Raw genomic sequence first — 23360 nt, 5'->3', positions numbered from 1 at the left:
ATAGGCCATGCCTGCCATTTTCTCTTATAACTCCCCCCGAGGCTGTCTATTCTACAGCAGATTTGCAAAACTATATAGTTTTTGATGACCTTCAGAAAAGGGGCCATTTTTGCTCCTACAGAAAAATAAAAAAAAAAAAATAGGGCTTAGAATTGTTATAAATACATATTTTTAAATAAAAACAACTTTGGAAAAATGCTCTGTGAATGACCCATTTTTACTGAGTTTGTGTTGTTGCCCACTATCCTTTAGTAGTAATAATTTGCTAAGTATCTAAGAGTAGGAAGGCCAGAATACCCTGTTTAACAAAACGAATAATCAGAATGAAGGCAAGAAAAATTAAAAGTGGTTCTTACACACTGGCCCTGGAGGTGTGTGTGGCAGTGTTTTCCATATGGCAATTTAGGACTCTCCATGAGGATAGTTAAATGGTGTAAAATTTTAAGAAAGTCTACTATTGATTAGTTACTTTAACTTTTGAGGATGTATATACCTGATTTTTAGAAATCTTGGCATATATTCCTTGTATGAAATAATAGGCCTATTTCCAGTATTAGAAAACAGGGTTCATTTAAATGGCAACTGCAGATAGGGCAGATTTGTGCTGTTTACACCACCCCAGGAAAGAGGCTCCCTGTCTCTGTCTAGGTTAAACAAAAGCTGCTTACGTCCTCACTTTTTGTTCAGCTAGTTGACCCTCATTATTATAAAAGCAATTAGTTAGGCTGGAATTTCTGAATTCATTATAGAAAACCTTTGATGACCTTGTGTTAATAGTACAGATTTTAGATTGAAATATTTATATGCTTTGCAAGTTTATATCATTATCATCAATTCAGGTTTTGGCTGCATAAGTGCTGTGATGCTAGATTATTCTGTTTGTAAAGACCCAAGATTCTATAGTAAATAGAAAACTGTGTTCTTTTCATAACAATAAAATATGTGCTTCTGACTTACTGAGAAGTCAGAAATGGAAGCATGTGGGAGCAATATGTAAATGCCAAGAAAGCTGTTTATACTGGGATATGTTCCTGCATAATAATCATAATCCAATCCTAGCAGAAACCTTTTGAATTTAAAACATTGTCGAGTTACAGCAAAACAGAAAGAACCACAGCAAGTGTTGCAGTTGCTGATTATTTGTGAAAAAGCTAAAATATGTTTACTTTTGATATTTTTTTTAAATCGGGAATTTCTGTATGTTTATCATTCTCCAGTAAGATCATTTTAAATATTTTATTGTGATTTAGTGAACTGCTCTAGAAAAAAGAGGGGACATTTTGAGATTTGTTTTTATTTGGAAAGTTAAATCCAATACTTTTGGCTGAGCAAGGTAAAGCACATTTGCTTGCCTTAAATTATATTGCCTTCTTTACCAAACATGTTAGAGTCTTTCATTTAGCCTCACAGCCAGAAGCAGAGTTTCCAGAAAATTGTGTCAAAATAAATAATATACCCTTGAATACTCAAAGTAAAACTGGGTATCCAGGTATATTTTTTATGTCTTCTTCCCAAATTTAGGATCCAATCCATTATTCAAGAAAATATACGTGGATAGTGACATCACTGCAAAGACATGATGGTACAATGATAAAACATCAAAGAGCTGTTGAGTGGGAAGTGGGTGTCTTTGATCTCAGGTCAGTATCTCCTGCACTGCATTATGCTCCTCCCTTGTGTCAGTCTCCTGATTGGCTTTTACTCAAAGTCTGGAGTGTTTCTTATTGCAACATAAGTAAGAATCTGAATGTCTACTCTCATTTTTCCAGCTTCTCACTTTTTGTTCATACCTTTTAATCTAAAGATGATTCAATTGTATTTCCTTTAGTATGAGCCTAGTCACAGGGAAGCAGTACATGGTATGTGAAGATATCATACCTAAGGTATGTGGGGTGTATTTAGAGCTAGTAAAAAGACCAAGTCTTACCTCCTCAGTTTCCACTCACCTCTGCCTAAAAATCACTTCAATTAAGCCTGTAGCACTGATTATTTTGAAGGGTATCATCCAAAGAAAAAAGCGGATTTTTTTCTTGCATAGGTTAAAATATTTTTTCACAAGACAAATCACCTTAATGTACATTGATTGTCTTTCCCCCATAGCTTAACAATTTTGGAAAATAAAAGAATTTAAAAATATGACAGCGTTTTTCATTTAATGTTTAAGAAACAGGTCATTATTACTGTATAGAAGTAGATTTTGGAGAGAAACATAAGTATAAAAATTCAATATCTACTATATATTAGCCATGTTTTAGGCAAAACTTTGTGAGTCTTAAATTCCTTAAACATAAAATGATTCTAGGATTAATGTGGCTGACACAACTTGTTCTCCACTCAATATCCACTCTCTAATCCACTTTGTTAAATGAACACTATATTTTAGGACTTTGCCCTTCAGGAAGGAAAGGAGCTATTCCTCTCTTCCAGGACTGAAACTTTCTAGTCTAGGTAGGCCAATTATAACAGCTTTATTCTCCTTGTTAGAGACTGGTTAATAAAGGTCATGTGACACAATTTTGACCAACGAGCTTTAAGAGCATATCAGTAGGCAACTACTAGAAAACATTTTATTTCTTGATGAAAGAAGATTAGATGATGCTGTCTTTTTTGTAACTCTATATTCAGCTAAGTGGAGATATATTTTCTAGAACTGTAGCAGCTGTCTTGGGATCATGAATGAACCCAAGAAAACAGAACAAGCCAGCACATTGATTATCAAATAGCAGAAAGATGGGAGACACCTGGTTTGTGATGGCATTATTGAGCTGCTCAATATTCAGTGTTGAAAATGTCCTATCTCTGTGTATCTCCTGTTTTGAAATAATAAACTTCCTTTTTTTGACAATTTTAGCTGGGTTCTATTATTATATCCCACATGTTTCTAACAATCATAAACATTTCATTATTAAAATTATAGTAAGAATTAAAGGAAATATATGTGTAGCTCACTTGGCACTCAATATGGTTCAATAACTATTATCTTTATTTTTATTATGGTCCAAGACCCTTAGATTCAAATGCTAGGTGAGATGTAACTATTATAGATGGTATTTTTTATATCAGTAACACAGTCCACATGTAAACTGTAAATTTGCCCTCTTAACTAAATGGGAGTCTACTTTGAAGCTCAAATTCTTTTGGATAGAGAATATCAGCTAAAATTGATTAGTTTATTACAATTAAAATAACTTACCCAAATTAAAAATAAATACTAAACGATAATAAAAGAGGCACTATATTGTTACAAATGGTGGCCTGCTATGAGTCTCGTAGGAAATAGGCATTATTTTCAGTGAAGGTATAACAATTCTCCTCAGTCTTATTCCCTTTGAAATATTTTCTATTTAATTCATATACATTCAGATATTTATTATGTAAAACCTATATGTGAACTGTTTATTCTCTTTGTAAGTGTGAGTAAAGAAATGGTAAGCACATGCATTTTCAGATATCAACTTTATAGCTAAGTATCTACTAGATATTCTAAATCTCTATCATTTATTTCCTTTATTTTATGAAATTTTAGTTATTTTTTGATGAAAGTTGCTTTTGGAGAGAATACTTTGAACTTTTTTCTTTTTCTTTTAAAATTAAGCATCCTTCAATTTTATAACACTGCTGTTAACTACACTACAAATATCCTTGATTGCTCCTTGTTAAAAGTGTTTCAATTGATGGATGATAAACCTAAAGTGAATAACTTCTTACAAATTCTAAGTGAATAAGAAATTGGACCATTAAGTTGCATGGTATTTACTAATAATTTTTATACATATTTGATGCCGATATTTATCATTTATCCAAGCTTAACATACTATATTAAAACCTTTCAAAAATTTCAAAAAAGTTTCAAAAACTTTCAAAAAGTTTTAGTCTAACCTAATATATCCTAAAATATCATTGACTTGGTTTTTGTTATTTAAGTGGATGCTCATATTTCTAAATGATAACAGTTCTCCTTTACATTATAAAAACTTTTTTCTTGAGAGTAGATGCCAGTCTATGAACAGTGTGATACTCCCAGTTGGAACAACAAAAAATGGTTGGATAAATTAGCTATTTATTAAGAGCATCTAGAAGTATCATACATGAAGTGTATTTTAACATGAACACAAAGAGTCAGACATTGGCAATAAACTTTTTGCCACACTTTGATTTGTATTCTTAACTCTGAGCTGGAAGTATTTAAGGATAAAATAAACTGTATTCTCAAGATTTGCTTTGCTGCATGATAAAAGAATGATAAATGAAGGAATGTTGCCATGAAGAAAACATAAAGCAAACTTGTGATTTATATGTACTTGACAGATACAAAACACTCAACCAAAGATTCCTAAACATATACATATGTACAAGTATACAAATAAATATTATGACATTGGAGATATTTTCACCTTCGGAAATAGCTCTTCCAAAAGTATTATTAGATCTCTTTTTCTAAAAAGCGTTTTCCTTGCTGATGGAAACTGTACTGCCTAATGGATAAACTGGGTGATAGCTGCTATAAAACCTTAGATTCAGAGGGAAGCTTAATTTCCCTTCTCTTTCTGTGAATTTAACTAAACAGAGAAGTTTTCTTATATCACTTCTACTTATATTCTTGAATTAATGAGGTCTTAGCTCTGGCCCTTTTTCTAGTCATCTTCTCCATGTGCCAATTGTCTCTAAACTCCCTGGAGGAGAAAAATCTCACAGCACATAAGATTTAACTACCATCATGTCAGAAGTTTCACCACTTCACTCAGTAGATTACTCTTCTTAGCAATGTCTCAAAATTTAATGTGCACAGGAATCACCAGAGGACCTTATTAAAATGCAGAATTTGTTGATGGACATTTGGGTTGGTCAAGAAATTCTGCATTTTAATAAGGTCCTCTGGTGATTCCTATGCACATTAAATTTTGAGACATTGCTAAGAAGAGTAATCTGAATGAAGTGGTGAAACTTCTGACATGATGGTACTTAAATCTTATGGATTAAGAAAATGTGGCACCTATACATCATGGAATACTATGCAGCCATAAAAAATGATGTGTTCTTGTCCTTTGTAGGGACATAGAAGAAGCTGGAAACCATCATTCTGAGCAAACTATCACAAGGACAGAAAACCAAACACCGCATGTTCTCACTCATAGGTGGGAATTGAACAATGAGAACACTTGGACACAGGGTGGGGAACATCACACACCGGGGCCTGTCATGGGGTGGGAAGAGGGGGGAGGGGTATCATTAGGAGATATACCTAATGTAAATGACGAGTTGATGGGTACAGCACACGTATACATATGTAACAAACCTGCACGTTGTACACATGTACCCTAGAATTTAAAGTATAATTAAAAAAAAATAAATGCAGAATTTGTTTAAGTAGGTCTGGGGTACGGTCTGAGATTCTACATTTCTAACAAGCTTCCAGCTAATGCCCATGCTGCTGCTTTAGAGCCCATACATTGAATGGCAACGCTTAAACTAAAAATTGAGACTGAAGTCATTTAAGGGTTTAGTCTCCCCACCACCCGTTTCCACAAATCTTCTCAGCTGCAACTATAGGAAGATGCTTTGTAGGCTTAGTTTTTTGCCTCAAGGTAATGTACTGAAAAGAAAGAATTTAAGGAATTCAGATGAATAATCCTAAAAGTCAATTTTGCTGCCATCTAGTTTAACTTTGCAATCTGGTCTCCAATTTTGAGAAGGCTTTTTGTACGTGCCCATTTACAAAACACCAAACCTCTAGGTGCCTGTTTTGTTTTTCCTATTTTAATCCTGAATTTCATAACCTGCCTTGTTTGGAAGTCCTGAAGGAAGTCCTATTGTTTGGAATAGCAGCTCACCTACATGCCTTTCATTAGGACTCAATAGATTGCCTTTTGCCAGACCCTAAGTCACCTGCTGGAACTTGGCATATTACCTTTGGCAGAACATCCTAAATACTGATTGCCCACTCAGACAAAATTGACCTAGCACCTGTCACTGTATTTCACGGACTCCAACTCTTCTTGGCCCCTGGTTTGTGCTGCCTCCCGGCCCTAGCACAGCTATGCTTCCAGGTGTGTGGGCCTCCCGTGGGCACTTAGCGCATTCGGTTTTGATCAGAATTCAACTAAAGTCTATTTCTGTTACACACATCTAAAGATAGTTTGGGATCTATTTTCATTTCCCAACCTTTGATCTTATGTTGATAAGTTTTGTCTCATAAAGAGTTCATATTGTTCGGTGACTTTTCATTATTATATTCTTAAATCTATTAGTAAATGGAATAAAGAAAGAACAACATAGAGAGATGTAATGTGACTCATAAAAGGCCTAAGGTTGGTTTTTAAATAAAAATCTTATTTGACAAATTTTATATTTCCTTGTCACTGCCACGATACATCAAATCACATCCTTTTGTCTTCCTGCTATAGTTTCACATGAAATTTAAAGAAAAAACTGTTTAGTGCAAAAGCCTTGAGAACAGGCAAATAGCAGATGTGTATACTATCAAATATAAAAGAAAAATAAGCACCTGGTAGACTTCTAATTGTATTTGTAGATATGTTTCTATGGTTTAGGGCCTGGAGGTATAGTTGAGTATAGTTGGTAGGTATTGGAATTTTCTTCAGGAAAGCAGCAAGTTTTCAAGAACTTCACAGTTTAATACTATTAGTTTTGTCAATTATGTTTCACAGGTGACCTTTATATGTCAAGATGAAGAGAGCTTTATCTTTTCAACATAAAATTATGTATGCATCTAAACCAAAAGTATGAGAAGCACCAAGTTCTGTGGCTATAATCCACATTTTGTTCTTCTTCAATGAATGTTAGGAGGAAAACAGACACACACAGGTTAAGAAAAGGAAACTAACCTTTGTTGTATGTTTACTGGGCCAGCCTTTGTGGAAAGCCCCACTCATTGAAATTCTTAAAAGAATTTTTTAGAGTAAATTATTACTCCACCTCACAGAGGATTATACATTTGCAGAGAAGTTAAATAATTTGTCCAGGATTACATAACTGCCAACTGGTGGTACCCACAGTTATTGGGCTCATACAAAAAGCCAAGCAAGCTCTTTATCTTAAGCAGGTCTAAAGTCTTGGAATTCCTTAACTTTACTAACCTTTGTCTGGAAAAGCCTTTGTCCCTAATTTCCCAGGATGCGGAGTAATTATTTAGGCTTGTTACAGCCATATAGTGTCAAGCAGGACCATGATTTTCTTCTATGTTTCACAAAAAATGCTATGAGGAAAGATTGTGAACTATACCAATCAACCAGAAGATTGTAAGTCTCATGTCATTATTTCGATGGTAGGAAAGACATATAGTGAGATAAAAGGGAATATTTATTAACCTACCTTTTTATCTCATATGCTCTAATAAAATATAAATTAATAGCAAAAAATCAAAAAACAAAATACATATCTGCATGTAAGAAATTTTAGTGACTTTCATCTTGTATTCCAGTACCAAAAGAGACATTTTTCTTCATGTAATGCAGATAAATTTGAGCCTTATAATTGAGTTCCATGTTTTCCTTCCTCTTGAATAGGAACAAAATCATTCAAAATTTAGAATTATAAAGCTTAATTTTCCTTAGAACAAAAGTAATAAAAGTAAATGGCATGGTGAAAGTGTTATTAGAGGTGAAAGGATGTATTGTAAATGCCGGTTGATATCTTTTATCTAGGTTTAGCAGTTTTCAGCCCAATTAAACTGAAGTGGTAAAAGGAGCTTCACAGATAAAATATGCACAACAGGGTGGATGTATCTGCGATTTGCCTCTAGAAGCTTAGAAGCACTTTGCTGCTGTGCTTAACATCACTCAAGAGGGCACAGTCTTCAAGAGGAACCACTTCCTTTCTTTGTCAACAAAGACTGCCATATCAAAAGAGGGTGGACTGTAAGAAACCTTCAATCACCTCTCCCTTACCGGTTATCTGAGAAGTTGTTTTAGAGGGTCTACCCCTTTTTCATGACTTCATCAAATTCCAGAAGGATGAAGTTCAATCAGGTCATCATTAGATAACAGCTAATAGAAGTTTATCAGCTTTTCTCCCCTGATATAAACCCTTTCATGGATAGTAAATAGTTTGGGAGATAGTTCTTTGTTATCTTTTCAGGGATACCAAATGAGGAACATTTAAATTGTTAGAACTAGTGATACAATATTACAAAGAAAAGATTTATTTTTAATTCTGTACTTTTGGGGAAAAAAGTGTAAAGAACAGATCAGTGCATACCAAGGATAAATCAAAAGCACATCACTTTTGAGTAGATACATGTGACTTCTCAGGAAGAGATTGGGAAGCTGAAAAGGAAATAATATGTGGTAAGGATGATATTGCAAGTGAAAAAAGCCATTGTTGGTGAAAGAATGCCAAGTTCTTTAAATACTTACTCATAGAAACATATCATTTTGGAGGATATATTAATTTACAAGTTATTTAATATTTCAGTAAGTTACACTGAAGCTCTTTTTCACAATGATTATTTCTGTTCAAGCCCACTGTCAGAAATAAAAGAGCTTTTTATTATTTTTACTTTTTAAGCATAAAAAAAATCCATATCAACATAATCAAATCCATTGCTCTTGGAGTTTTTTTGGGGGTACACTTATCAAATTCTCAAAGAAAATTTTCCTAGAACTAATGGAATTAGGTTACCTTTCAATTCTCACCCCAACTTTGAATAGTCACTAATTCCTTTCTTTGCTCTTTTGGTGTTTGCAAAGGGGTTCGCTAAAGCCTGAATTGATATAATTATTGGCTCAGATTGTTAGAGATCTAGGCCAGATGGCTATGGGTTTCTAAAGTCCCCCTTGCTTGTGGTAGTTTTCCTAGTTTGCCTATAGGGTTTGAGGATCAGCAATTTGAAAGGGCTACAAACTTGTAAAACAGTATTATTCATGGGGGCAGAATGTTCATCAGCGTGACCCAGTACTAAATACATTCATTATAGGCATTTCTATTCTGCACAATTTGCCACACAGCACTGGTTTCAGGAGGGGGAAAAAAGACAATGGCTTATAAAATGCTTTTGAATGCCTAAAAAGAAGGAGAATTCACGCTGAGACTCCTCTGCTTTCTTTTTTGGAAAGAGCCTTCTTAGTGACTTTAGCTGAGCTCTGCTGAGAGTAAGCAAAGTGGAAAAATCAGAAAATTACTTTTTTTATACGTTTCTGGGGGGCAAAATAGAGAGTGGGAAAAAATAAATGGAAAAAAGTGACACTGAGATTATGTGAAACAGCAAATATGCAAGCGGATGAAGACAGCTGAGGAATAATGCAAAAGGTCTGAAAAAAAGCAGCAAAAATGGAGCCACAATAATAAACTTAAAAGGAATTGCAGAGCAGAAAGAACATCATAAATAATCATATTTTCAAATAAGAATACCATATCAGTTTCTGTGACCTGGATAGAGCACAAGCCTCCCATGATATTTCCTAGCATTTTGATGCACACAAAATGCAATTTTCAGCTCAGGCATTTGATTTGTCAGTGTAAACAACCTTTGGGGTTTTTAAAATACATATCTGAAGTGTTTTCATAAATAATGCATATATTATAAAAAATTTGACTTGTAAACTATTGAGTCCATGTCCCCCCAGTATTCACTGCAAAGACTAGCCATGTATAGATAGTGCCTTTTGGTAGAAATTGGCATGCTAAAGCTTGCAGTGTCTTTTACCCAAGATAAATAGAATTTTTTTGAAGTGCAGGACAAAGAAATATTACAAACAATTTTGCCCAAACTCAAGGAAAGAAATCATACAAAGTAGAACTATAGTGTTAATTAGTTCCAAATTCTGAGGTGTTCCCTTAAGTCTTGCTAATTAAGAGAAATCAAGAGTGCAAGATAGCCCCTTTTTTATCTTCAAAGAATCAAGATGAAAGAAAACAGAAAATGAAACCTCTTTACTTGTTCCGTTCTTTAAAAACAGAGCTCCAAGAAAATCTGCTTGTGCTCCTAGAAGGAGAAAGGCCCAAGTATTTACAGAGGGAGTGGGGAAGAAGGTGGTCTGAGAAGCATAATTAGAAGCAAGTTTTCAAATTGTATTAAATTCCTCCACCAACAAAACGCACTTAGAGGTATTTTAAGTTAAACTAGCACTTAAGGACTATGAAAAGCAAGATGATTACATGTCTGTGGCAGAAGAAAGGGCAATTAAGAAAACAAGAAGAATTTAACGTGCCATATAAATAAAGGCGACCAGAAGTTGATTTAAAGTTTTTCTTCTGTAATTTGTCTCCCCTTTGTCATGGCACGCTCAGAGAAAGTGAATGCAGTAGATTGAAAGGCGGAGGGGGAGTGGGGAGGAAGAAGGAAGGAACAGGGAAGGACTGGCTCCCATCTCCTCCCCCAGCCCCCACCAGCCCGTCTCCCCTTCTCTCCCTCGCGCACCCTCCCCCGCCTTCCTCTTTCTCCGTCTCTTTCTCTCCCACCCTCCACTCTCGCCCTCCCTCCTTGGGTGACTCCATCAGCTTTTGATTTGGAAGCACGCTGATTGGCTGGAAGCGATTCAACACACGCTGGGCAAGAGCTTTGTCTGAGTTGAAGTGAAGTTGTACAGATTTTAGACTGGAGTCAGCAATCACGGGTGTTTAGTCTGCAGCCGAGCAGCTAAAGGGAGAAAGAATCGCTCAGGAAAGACACACTGCAGACTCCGCCGGCACCCTGCAATAGATGGATTCCGACTACACAAGGGAGAAAACGTGGAGGTGACACTCTTCTGCCTGGAAAGAGGACGAACGACCAAACAAACGCAAGGACTGGAATCCATGCCGAAGATATCTGGAAGTCGTGACACGGTGTGTATAAAACAAAAGTTTGCGAGCTGTTAATTGCTGTGCTGTGTTATTAAGAGACGCTTTCAAGTTTCAAGTACCAAATGTAGCTTTACGTTGCCAAAGGAAGTTGAGGCAATTGCTTTGCTGTTTTAACTTGTTCTGTGAGGGAAATCTCATAAACTGACCAATGCACCGAATGAATGCTAAAATGCACTTTAGGTTTGTTTTTGCACTTCTGATAGTATCTTTCAACCACGATGTACTGGGCAAGAATTTGAAATACAGGATTTATGAGGAACAGAGGGTTGGATCAGTAATTGCAAGACTATCAGAGGATGTGGCTGATGTTTTATTGAAGCTACCTAATCCTTCTACTGTTCGATTTCGAGCCATGCAGAGGGGAAATTCTCCTCTACTTGTAGTAAACGAGGATAATGGGGAAATCAGCATAGGGGCTACAATTGACCGTGAACAACTATGCCAGAAAAACTTGAACTGTTCCATAGAGTTTGATGTGATCACTCTACCCACAGAGCATCTGCAGCTTTTCCATATTGAAGTTGAAGTGCTGGATATTAATGACAATTCTCCCCAGTTTTCAAGATCTCTCATACCTATTGAGATATCTGAGAGTGCAGCAGTTGGGACTCGCATTCCCCTGGACAGTGCATTTGATCCAGATGTTGGGGAAAATTCCCTCCACACATACTCGCTCTCTGCCAATGATTTTTTTAATATCGAGGTTCGGACCAGGACTGATGGAGCCAAGTATGCAGAACTCATAGTGGTCAGAGAGTTAGATCGGGAGCTGAAGTCAAGCTATGAGCTTCAGCTCACTGCCTCAGACATGGGAGTACCTCAGAGGTCTGGCTCATCCATACTAAAAATAAGCATTTCAGACTCCAATGACAACAGCCCTGCTTTTGAGCAGCAATCTTATATAATACAACTCTTAGAAAACTCCCCGGTTGGCACTTTGCTCTTAGATCTGAATGCCACAGATCCAGATGAGGGCGCTAATGGGAAAATTGTATATTCCTTCAGCAGTCATGTGTCTCCCAAAATTATGGAGACTTTTAAAATTGATTCCGAAAGAGGACGTTTGACTCTTTTCAAGCAAGTGGATTATGAAATCACCAAATCCTATGAGATTGATGTTCAGGCTCAAGATTTGGGTCCAAATTCAATCCCAGCCCATTGCAAAATTATAATTAAGGTTGTGGATGTTAATGACAATAAACCTGAAATTAACATCAACCTCATGTCCCCTGGAAAAGAAGAAATATCTTATATTTTTGAAGGGGATCCTATTGATACATTTGTTGCTTTGGTCAGAGTTCAGGACAAGGATTCTGGGCTGAATGGAGAAATAGTTTGTAAGCTTCATGGACATGGTCACTTTAAACTTCAGAAGACATATGAAAACAATTATTTAATCTTAACTAATGCCACACTGGATAGAGAAAAGAGATCTGAATATAGTTTGACTGTAATCGCTGAGGACAAGGGGACACCCAGTCTCTCTACAGTGAAACATTTTACAGTTCAAATCAATGATATCAATGACAATCCACCCCACTTCCAAAGAAGCCGATATGAATTTGTAATTTCAGAAAATAACTCCCCAGGGGCATATATCACCACTGTTACAGCCACAGATCCTGATCTTGGAGAAAATGGGCAAGTGACATACACCATCTTGGAGAGTTTTATTCTAGGAAGTTCCATAACTACATATGTAACCATTGACCCATCTAATGGAGCCATCTATGCCCTCAGAATCTTTGATCATGAAGAAGTGAGTCAGATCACTTTTGTGGTAGAAGCAAGAGATGGAGGAAGCCCGAAGCAACTGGTAAGCAATACCACAGTTGTGCTCACCATCATTGATGAAAATGACAACGTTCCTGTGGTTATAGGGCCTGCATTGCGTAATAATACGGCAGAAATCACCATTCCCAAAGGGGCTGAAAGTGGCTTTCATGTCACAAGAATAAGGGCAATTGACAGAGACTCTGGTGTGAATGCTGAACTCAGCTGCGCCATAGTAGCAGGTAATGAGGAGAATATCTTCATAATTGATCCACGATCATGTGACATCCATACCAACGTTAGCATGGATTCTGTTCCCTACACAGAATGGGAGCTGTCAGTTATCATTCAGGACAAAGGCAATCCTCAGCTACATACCAAAGTCCTTCTGAAGTGCATGATCTTTGAATATGCAGAGTCGGTGACAAGTACAGCAATGACTTCAGTAAGCCAGGCATCCTTGGATGTCTCCATGATAATAATTATTTCCTTAGGAGCAATTTGTGCAGTGTTGTTGGTTATTATGGTGCTATTTGCAACTAGGTGTAACCGCGAGAAGAAAGACACTAGATCCTATAACTGCAGGGTGGCCGAATCAACTTACCAGCACCACCCAAAAAGGCCATCCCGGCAGATTCACAAAGGGGACATCACATTGGTGCCTACCATAAATGGCACTCTGCCCATCAGATCTCATCACAGATCGTCTCCATCTTCATCTCCTACCTTAGAAAGAGGGCAGATGGGCAGCCGGCAGAGTCACAACAGTCACCAGTCACTCAACAGTTTGGTGACAATCTCATCAAACCACGTGCCAGAGAATTTCTCATTAGAACTCACCCACGCCACTCCTGCTGTTGAGGTAAGATCATAAACCGCATCAATTCATTGCAATGTTAGGTGTTAGTGTTCAGGAATTGTGTTTACTAGTTCTTAAATGTTTTCATTAATAAGTAACAATACTAATACTGTGCAAATTAGGTAGGATACAAGTTACATTGTGAATATGTAGCAAAGATGCACACGTTAGCATACTGTTTTTAGTTTTCCTTAAGTAAATAACTTGCATATAATATGTGTAATATTGAAAAATAAATGTGAAGGTCACAAATGACTATGTAATTAGAGTCCCCTTGCTTCCCATATTAAAATAATGGGAAGCCAAAAAGTAGAGACTTGCTTTATTTTCAAGGTTATAGTCTTTACTGAACAAGTAAAAAAACTGAGGCCTTCAGACTTCTATTTCAATGCATGCTATGTTTGTCCAAGTTTGGAAGATTTCCTGACGTTTTTTAAACTACATGAGTTACAGTGTTGTATTTTACAGTATTTTCCATGTATTTTTATAGGTGGTCACTTTATCTGAATTATAAAGAAAATAAATCAGTTATTTGAAAGGGAGTCTTCTTTCACAAAGTAAAAGTCAGTTGTATTAGGTCATCCAAATCTCTCTGAGATATATTTTAGTTATAGTTGGTAGCTGGCTGCATGGTCCGCCACAGTCCAGCATTTGCAAATCTTTTAAATAGAGATAATATGTTCAATTACTTAGTTGAAATAGCAAGTAACTGTTTTTCTTGCTTAAAGATTGTGTTTGGAGGCTTGTTTCCAGGAATCAGTTCTGTCTATTTGGTTTCCAGCAGGTCTCTCAGCTTCTTTCAATGCTTCACCAGGGGCAATATCAGCCAAGACCAAGTTTTCGAGGAAACAAATATTCCAGGAGCTATAGGTATGAATTATTCTTGTGTTACCTATTAAGTCTCAACATAAATGCTGAAGAGTAAAAACTGTAATTTTTTTTTCTGATTTATCTTTCCAGATATGCCCTTCAAGACATGGACAAATTTAGCTTGAAAGACAGTGGCCGTGGTGACAGTGAGGCAGGAGACAGTGATTATGATTTGGGGCGAGATTCTCCAATAGATAGGCTGCTGGGTGAAGGATTCAGCGACCTGTTTCTCACAGATGGAAGAATTCCAGCAGGTAAGAGGGTAGTGATAGATAAATCTTTATTTTCAGGTCTACCGTGACACCAGTAAAATGAAAAATTTCTCTCATGCTTATATTGTTTCTTTATTTGTCCCTTGCACTAAAGTATTTATAATATGTTTTATAATATGTTCATCACTGTTTAGTAATGAACAGACACTGAAACATTTTAACACTGTTTTCTTAAATTTCATTAAGCAGTTGGAAGAGAACGAGTAAGCATGACAGCTTCATAGGACAAGAAGAAAGGGGTAGGGAAAAATCAAAAAAACAAACCACTTTCCTCCCCTTTCCACCTCATCCGATACAGCCATAGAACACGGTTGTGTAACTCTTTGCAAAATTATTGGGTGGTGGTTTTTATTCAGTTAAACTGTTTTGGCACAGAGTGGTGAACTGGACTGTAATTTGGAGGATGCATTTCCTGTGATGGGCACCAACTCACAAAATCAGAGACTAAAATACACTAGAAATTGTACACTTCAAGCATTAAAAATAGGAGAAGGAATGCATCTTTGTAAGTGGTAAGCACAGAATATTTTTGCCAACATTTCATTTTGCTACAGTAGAAGAGGCACAGGGACCCAAGAGTGGAATTTTTAAGTACACAGCTAGATAGAAGAGATGCTATTAAGTTTCGAACCACGTTTTCCTTAGCGTTTCTTCCCTCTAATTCTGCAATAGAAACTCTCTGAACTGAGTAAATACTGATTATATTATCCTAGCAGCCCCACTACTAAAGACTGCAATATTAAATCAACCTTAGGAATACATACGTGTGTTCTTTTGGCTGCCTATATTTCCAAGTTTCACTGAATGTGGATCAGTGACTGCCATTTGATATATGAAAGATAGAACAACACAATATCACCCATATTAGTTCCATCGCACCTCTATTTTTGAATACAGATAAGTAAGAGAGTTTAGGAAATAAACATGAGGGAGCCTCAGGCAGCTACAGGAATTCAAGAAAATCAATATAGCTGACATTCCATATCAGCAGGTTCCACATCCATAGATTCAACCAACTGTTAATCAAAAGTATTTGGATTAAACAATAAAAAATAGCAATACAACAATAAAAAACAATACAAATAAAAATACAGTATAACAACTATTTACATAGCATTTACATTTATTAGGTATTTTTAGTAACCTAGAGAAGATTTAAAGTATTTGAGAGGATGTGCGTAGGCTCTATATAACTGCCCTACCACTTTATATAAGCAACCCAATTTTGGTATCTACAGGGGGCCTGGACCAATCCCCTTTGGATACCAAAGGACCACTGTGAATAGAAACTCGAGCACTCGTAAGTGAAGTAGTGATGGCAGTAGCCAGAGCGGTATTAATATTAGGAATAGTAGTAGCAATAGTAGTTACCAACTATGCCCCCAGGTTTACTCCAGTCTCATGCAGAGTTCGATACCTGCACTGCCTCTCCTAAGGCTTTGCCAGGAATTAGTAGTAGTGACAGTAGTAACAGGTTTCTAATTTTTTTTTTTTTTTTTAAGATTTGGAAACTGAAACTTATAAAGGTTAGAAAATGCATCTCAAATCAGGCAGTTTGTACTTGGGAGACTGAGATTTGGACCAATCCCTGTACTCTTAGACACTAATCTATCAAGTATGTGAAGTAACAGGTTTTTGTTGTTGTAGTAATTGTTTTTAAGTAGAGTGTCCTCATTGTTCTTACGTTCTAAAGACTTATGACATACTCTGTAACTATTAAATGTTGATTATTTAATCCTGTTATTACAGTAATAGATACTATAATATATCTCACAGGATGAATGTATGGGGGGACTTCTAGAGACAATAAGGCATGCAGTGTACCTGAGAGCCTGTTTGCACAGTCATGGTGTCTGTTTTTTGTTTTTGTTTTTAATGCATAGACTTTCTTGACCAATTTGAACAGAAATCTCTGAAAATTTAGTGGAATATATTTAGAATCAGATACTTTGCTCAAAGAGAATCAGTTTTATTATTCATACTTGGGTAATAAAGGAGATGCCTAAACTACAATTCTGTGATCCTGACAGAAGCCTAATTTTGAGTATTAATCCTTGATTTTAAATAATGTAATTTCATTTCATTAAACAGAAAAGTAACATAGTGGGCATGACATCAATATTGTATTATATATTTTTAGATTTGTATAATGTTTATTCATCGAAATTTAAATTTATCAGCATACTTAACTGAATAGCTGCTCTAATTACATAACCTTGGTATTTTGGGGATTAAATGATCCTAAAGTCCCTTTTAATTCTGAAACTGTAGAAATCTAATAGCTAATTATAAAGTTTTTTTTTTAGGTCAAAGTTCTTTTACTTTTTGTTATATTTTCTAAGTTGCCACCTCCACGTAAGTTTGTGGCAAGGAAGTTTTCTAGCACTTGGAGTAAATAATAATAATAATAATCACAATAATAATAATCACAATAATAATAATAGATGTTAAGGAATAAAGACATTGGGGAAACAATAGGTAGACATAGATAAACTGTAGAAAACTGAATTGTGTTTAGTGAGTGATGTTAAGCTCCCTCAGTATCACATTTCTATTCAAAATTAGGAGTTCACCTTTATATCATCATTAATAATTCCACTTAACATGAGACAATTTTTGAAAAAACAATCCCATATTTGCACAATCATACTTAACCATGGGTGTGGCTGGAGAGTTATTTTGCTTGTGCCTAACATTGTGTTACAACAAAATACATTATGGTAGATACATTTCTGCCTTACTAGGTACCTGCCTCCATCTGAGGTGTGGTCAAAGCTATCCTGGAGGTATAGAGCACCAGGAAGTCACCAGTGGTCCGCAAAGTATATTCATGTTTGACTACTGTAGACTGCAATATGCATACTGTGTATCTATACAAAGATAACTATCCCTTATTTAATGAGTATAATTTTGATGACACATATTCCAGTTTATTGTTTACCCTGGCAACTTCTGGAGGCATAATAGGGTGTAAAACTTGTGTTTTGCAAATTTATATTCCCAGGAAATATCCCAAGTAGAGAAAAATGTAAGTCCACATATGAATGCCATTAAAAGAGATCAGCACAGTTTCCAAAGCATTTATATTTCTAGGACTAAAGTGTCTTGTTCCAACTGTTTTTCTGCCTTAGACTTTGAACAAATATAGATTATGTTATGTTGCATTGCCTGCCAACGGGGTCATTTCTGGTCATTCATGCTATTAATTCTCATACAAATATCCTGCATTTTGAGCAGTTAAATTGGTATGCATTTTTTGTCTGTTGGCTCATGTTTGCCAACATACTTTCTTACTCATTCAACTTTGAACTATAACACTAAGCATATGCCCGCAAAAATCTCCATTTTCCATTGCATTCACTTCACCAGGATGATTTATACAGCCGTTTGATTTTGTTTCTTGTGATACTCATTTTTCTTGATTGAGTCCAATCCACTTTTCATCAGTCTGTCATCTCTGATTACTTACTTTAAACATTCTTTTTAAATTCTATGTTCTCTGCTTTCTCATGGCAGGTATCCATGAAAGCCCATCTGTTCTGGCCTTTCTTCCATGACAGGTTTAGTGTGTCAGTGTGCAAACTGATATTAACTGTCTAGTAACTCCTCCCTTTGTCAAATCTTCCTTTCATACAGCTTGAACAACATTTTGAGAACATTTTAATCCACATTTTTGGCTCAAAATCAATACTTAACTCTTGTTTCCCAGCAACACTGAACTAAACTATTTATCTTGGCATTCAAAGGGCAATGGAATCCCCTCTTAGCTTATTAACTCTCATATGTTGCCATCTTTGTATCTTTTGTTATAGCTAGAAGCATCTCCTCACTTAATACACTGATGCTTTGCTCATGGTGTCCTTCCTACCTGAAACTGGCTTCTCGTCACTTTGCGTAACTGAATCCTATTCATCTTTCAAAGTTTGTTTTAGGTGGCTCTTTCTTTTTCAGCTTCCACCTCCACTCTTTTTTCCTTTCTTGACATGCCCTTAGCATCATCTAGTTTGACACTTTGCCTGTGTTTATGACATCATTTGCTACACTTTACTTAGAGCTATATCTTTTCACAACTTTTGAGAGCAGGGTGCTATTGTTGCACTTCACATGTAGCGGACTCATAATGGATAACTGATTGATCACCTGATGACTAGTGACTTGATAGAAGCAAGGCATACATATTTCTTCTCATATATCTGCTTCCTGCCCCACCAATAAGGTGCAGTGCAGTGACAAAATTCATAGTCTTATAGTGGTAAAGAAGATGCTCTCCTTTCACCATGTTCCCCCTCCCCAGAGGACACTTAACTACCTAGCAGAGCTTTCAAGGAGCAACAGAAAGATTAGCCACTTGCACCACTTGTCAACAAGCCCTGATCACTGGGATATAGTATGGAACATTTGTGGCACTGAATTACTTACAGATTGAGAATGTTTTCAGTCAGTTCCCTGGGGACAAGGTTGACGATATCAATGAAGTTGCAAGAAATGCCCTCTTCTGCACCATTACTCTTCTATTTCTCTTATTTTTGCCATCCTTCCCTCCATTAGTCTTTTCTCATCAATTTTTCTTGTTATTTTTCATTTTTAAGTTAATTTATTATTTTACAATTAAAGCTCCACTTATTTATTGGGATGAAGTTGCAAATAACATTCACTGTTTAAAAAATTTCTATGACCAAACTTATTTTTGAGCATGAACTTTCAGATTGCGTTAGTTACCTAAATCGTATTTTTGCATTGTATTGTTGGCTATATGTTTATTATATTTAGGTCTTTAGAAAACTAGGTCATTTTCAGTATTCTTACAAGCCTTTCCTTTCCCTCCAATCATTAAGCATTAAAATAAAGTGAATCAAACAACTAAGTCCTTCCCAAGCCTAAAACTACAGAGTTAAATAAAATAAATGAAGAGGTGTCAGCAGGTCTGTTTTTCTTCCTTCTGACAGGATATGAGTAAGACAATAGAGACAGGTCTAAGTTCCATTTTCAGAGACCTGGGGAATTAAGAAGGAAAAAAAATCATTACCATTATGATTGTTATTTTGCTGCTGAGAAAACCTCATTGCTATTAAGTTATTCCAATTACTTTCAACCACTTTTGTTTTGTCCACATCAAATTAAAAAAAAAAGTTGGTAAATATTTCCAAGTAGTAATAATGCAAGAAGTCAGGAAATCTAAAAAAGCTTTTATTCTTAAATCATTCTTGCTTATTTAAATGTAACCTTTCATAACAAATTGCACAATTTTTCTTCATGCTTACCCTCTTTCTCTTTCCCCACCTTGATTCACATGGAATTGGTGTTCACACTTTCTCCACATTTTTTTCTGCTTCATTGTATTTCTAGTTTCCTAGTGATTCAGCTTTTTTCTCACTCGCAATACTTGATCTCATTTTGTTCCTCAAATTATCCTCCTTTTCATTAAAACTTGAGGTCCATATTTGGGACTCTTGCAGTTTAAGAACAGAATTATCTCAGATTCAAGCAGAGAAAAGCAGCAATTTCTACGCCTTCCATCAAAGACCATTACTTCTTTTTTTTCAGAAAGTCAACATTATTTTCTTCATGTTTTATTTAGAAAACATGTAGTGAATACCTACTGTATGCAGGCACTTTACCAGTTGCTAGTGATACCACAGTAACTGCAATAGACAACTTGTTTCCTCTAATAAGGGAATGGGCATCCTTCAAGAGTTATCTTTTTAGCAATAATTTGGGAGGAAGAGGAATCTTTCCAAAGTAGATGGATCTACAAAATTAGCTCTTAATATATAAGTATAGCTAGTAACAACGTAATGTTCTTTTAAATCTAAGAGAATTATTTTGCATTTTCTGCATTCTGCTCTTTGCTCTAAAATGAAATCATAATACTGAAGAGACTTATTTCTCACTGAAATAAGTCAATGGTTTATAGAGTGTATTTTACATCTTTTCATTTCCTTGTCATGTAGCTTAGTTATTGTATTTGCCAAATGTAGAGGGGTTTTTTCCTCTTTATTTTCCTGCTTTTCTCATATCATCTATTTTTTTTCCTATGATTGTGGCCACTCATATTCCCATAAGAGCATTAGAACATCTGTAAGACCTAAGGAATGGATTTTTCATATTCTTCATCTTTTGATGACATTTTCATATATTTGAATATAAATATATTTTGAAACTTTAAAAGAAAACTTAACAGGGTAATTGCAGATGGCCACCCAGTAGCTGAGGATACTTTTCACTGCTGTGTTAAGTAATAAGTCAATAAATAATTTGTAATATCTTTAAGAGAGATTAATAAGTATAATTATCTTATACCTTATTATATTCTCATTGCTTCCATTAAAACTAAAGTAATATTGAAGAAGTTACACAAAGGTATGTATTACACAAGAATTAATGGGTGGCATTCTAAAGTTATAGGTTTCACCTTACAAGTCTGTTCTTTAGAATTTATGTTCAGCACTTATTTCATCACTCACACCTAGTTCTTCACATGTATACTTTATCTACCCGTCTTATCATTATTCAAGTAGCAGAATATTCTTACGTGATCAATAAGGAAAAAAAGTACACCAGAAGATAACACTTATGGAGGTCTATAAAACCAGTGTTCAAATTAAAGCCATAATTGTAGTCCAGCTTTTGTGTATAATAATAGGTTGGCATCATGGAAATAGTTTAAAATTGTCTCATTCTATTTTTTATTGTAAAATTGCATTTTTGCATCATTTTGAATCGTGCTAAGTATAATAATGAATCCCCACTGTTTTTCTTGAGTGCAGCTATGAGACTTTGCACGGAGGAGTGCAGGGTCCTGGGACACTCTGACCAGTGCTGGATGCCACCACTGCCCTCACCGTCTTCTGATTATAGGAGTAACATGTTCATTCCAGGGGAAGAATTCCCAACGCAACCCCAACAGCAGCATCCACATCAGAGTCTTGAGGATGACGCTCAGCCTGCAGATTCCGGTGAAAAGAAGAAGAGTTTTTCCACCTTTGGAAAGGACTCCCCAAGCGATGAGGACACTGGGGATACCAGCACATCATCTCTGCTCTCGGAAATGAGCAGTGTGTTCCAGCGTCTCTTACCGCCTTCCCTGGACACCTATTCTGAATGCAGTGAGGTGGATCGGTCCAACTCCCTGGAGCGCAGGAAGGGACCCTTGCCAGCCAAAACTGTGGGTTACCCACAGGGGGTAGCGGCATGGGCAGCCAGTACACATTTTCAAAATCCCACCAACAACTGTGGGCCGCCACTTGGAACTCACTCCAGTGGGCAGCCTTCTTCAAAATGGCTGCCAGCCATGGAGGAAATCCCTGAAAATTATGAAGAAGATGATTTTGACAATGTGCTCAACCACCTCAATGATGGGAAACACGAACTCATGGATGCCAGTGAACTGGTGGCAGAGATTAACAAACTGCTTCAAGATGTCCGCCAGAGCTAGGAGATTTTAGCGAAGCATTTTTGTTTCCATGTATATGGAAATAGGGAACAACAACAACAACAAACCCTGAAAGAACTGGCATTGCCAAATAGTTGCATTTATCATAAATGTGTCTGTGTATATTGAATATTAAATACTGTATTTTCGTATGTACACAATGCAAGTGTGATTATTTTAATCTGTATTTTAAAAATACATTTGTACCTTATATTTATGTGTAATTTAACAAACAAATTTTATTTTTTTACTCCCATGACAGACATGTTTTTCCTAGTCATGTAGAAACTAGCCACTGTTCAAATCTGATACACAATTCAACCACAAAGTGTAAAGGCACTGCTTAGATTAGTTTTGTTGGGGAAGAATTATTATGTTGTATGAACAACCCCACTGAAGCATTATACAATTCTTAATTCCATTAAGTGATCCCACTTTTTTCAATAACTTTTTAGACATTAAGAATCATTAAAATTGTTGATTCTTTTTATTTTATTTTTATTTTATTGTTATTTTCTCTACTTTCTACTAGCCCTAATAGTTGAACTCTTATAGGAAAATCGAAAGATAAAGTGAAAGTTTATTTCAGGACTGAGAAATATCTTGAAGGTTATTTATTAGATGATTATCTCAAATGAACTTCTTATAGACAATGATGAAAACAGAACTAAAGTCAATGTTTCCTGACTCCAAGGCCCCTACTATTCCAGGCCATCACACTGGCCTGTTCCAGAGAATATTTCTCTCATAATATTATTATCTACTTATAATTAGGGTAAACAATAAATTTTATTCCATCCTTGTGGTATGAAACATGCTCCAAGGAAATGGAATCTGTCCTTTAAATGGATAACAGCATGTGTTCTAATGGCATAAAATATTACTGGATAAAAACAGTTATGTCAGTGTCTCTCCTAAGGTAGTAAATATAATTGACTTATTCTGAACCCATTCTATTTTGAATCTTCCCCTTTCCTCTCACAATACTTGAACATTTTAATCTTTTGGAATGTTGTCTTTTTTTGTTATAACTATTCATTTTTAGCTATTGTCTCCAGTGCATGATCTCATATTTTTGCTTTTATTTTTAGTATAAGAACATTTATAAAATCGCATTTTTGTTACTGCAATTGTTTTATTTGTTGTGTGGCAAATGAGAAATCCTTTATTTATTGTGCTGTGATCTCTCTGTGTGGAATGCCTTGGTGAGAGAGATGCTTATTATGACTGTTATCATTTCTGACCAAGCTTCTATTAATGTTATTTCTAATAATACACTATCTTGATTGTACTCTTCAGAAAATTTTTCTGTCAGTGAAAATAAAAGAAAAATTAAAGTAAAGCTAAGGAA

General features: G+C 35.8%; 1 protein-coding gene across 4 annotated transcripts; it reads left to right on the top strand.

Annotated features, from left to right (window-relative positions):
* The first annotated feature begins 10473 nt into the window (after nt 1-10473).
* On the top strand, nt 10474-23351 carry PCDH18 (protocadherin 18). Of its 4 annotated transcripts, none has more exons than XM_054485904.2 (4): nt 10474-13438; nt 14217-14305; nt 14396-14559; nt 21345-23351. In XM_054485904.2, exons 1-4 carry the CDS (start codon nt 10952-10954, stop codon nt 22010-22012), a joined length of 3408 nt encoding a protein of 1135 aa, XP_054341879.1. In that variant the 5' UTR covers nt 10474-10951; the 3' UTR covers nt 22013-23351. The 4 variants fall into 4 exon arrangements, with proteins under 4 accessions (XP_054341879.1, XP_054341880.1, XP_063520201.1 ...); XM_054485905.2 differs by having other exon boundaries at nt 10497-13438; nt 14220-14305; XM_063664131.1 differs by having other exon boundaries at nt 10499-13438; nt 14220-14305; nt 21340-23351.
* Nucleotides 23352-23360: the final 9 nt, after the last annotated feature.

This window comes from Pongo pygmaeus, chromosome 3, assembly GCF_028885625.2.
Source record: "Pongo pygmaeus isolate AG05252 chromosome 3, NHGRI_mPonPyg2-v2.0_pri, whole genome shotgun sequence".
Classification (NCBI taxonomy): domain Eukaryota; kingdom Metazoa; phylum Chordata; class Mammalia; order Primates; family Hominidae; genus Pongo; species Pongo pygmaeus.
Note: the sequence above shows the minus strand (reverse complement) of the source record. Positions and strands in the feature narration are given on the sequence as shown.

What these genes read in the sequence shown, in the direction of transcription:
- PCDH18 (XM_054485904.2), top strand. Translation starts at nt 10,952, where the DNA reads ATGCACCGAATGAATGCTAAAATGCACTTTAGGTTTGTTTTTGCACTT. An exon ending in ACGCCACTCCTGCTGTTGAG is followed by an intron (nt 13,439 to 14,216) that starts GTAAGATCATAA and finishes TTTGGTTTCCAG; the next exon opens with CAGGTCTCTCAGCTTCTTTC. An exon ending in AAATATTCCAGGAGCTATAG is followed by an intron (nt 14,306 to 14,395) that starts GTATGAATTATT and finishes TTATCTTTCCAG; the next exon opens with ATATGCCCTTCAAGACATGG.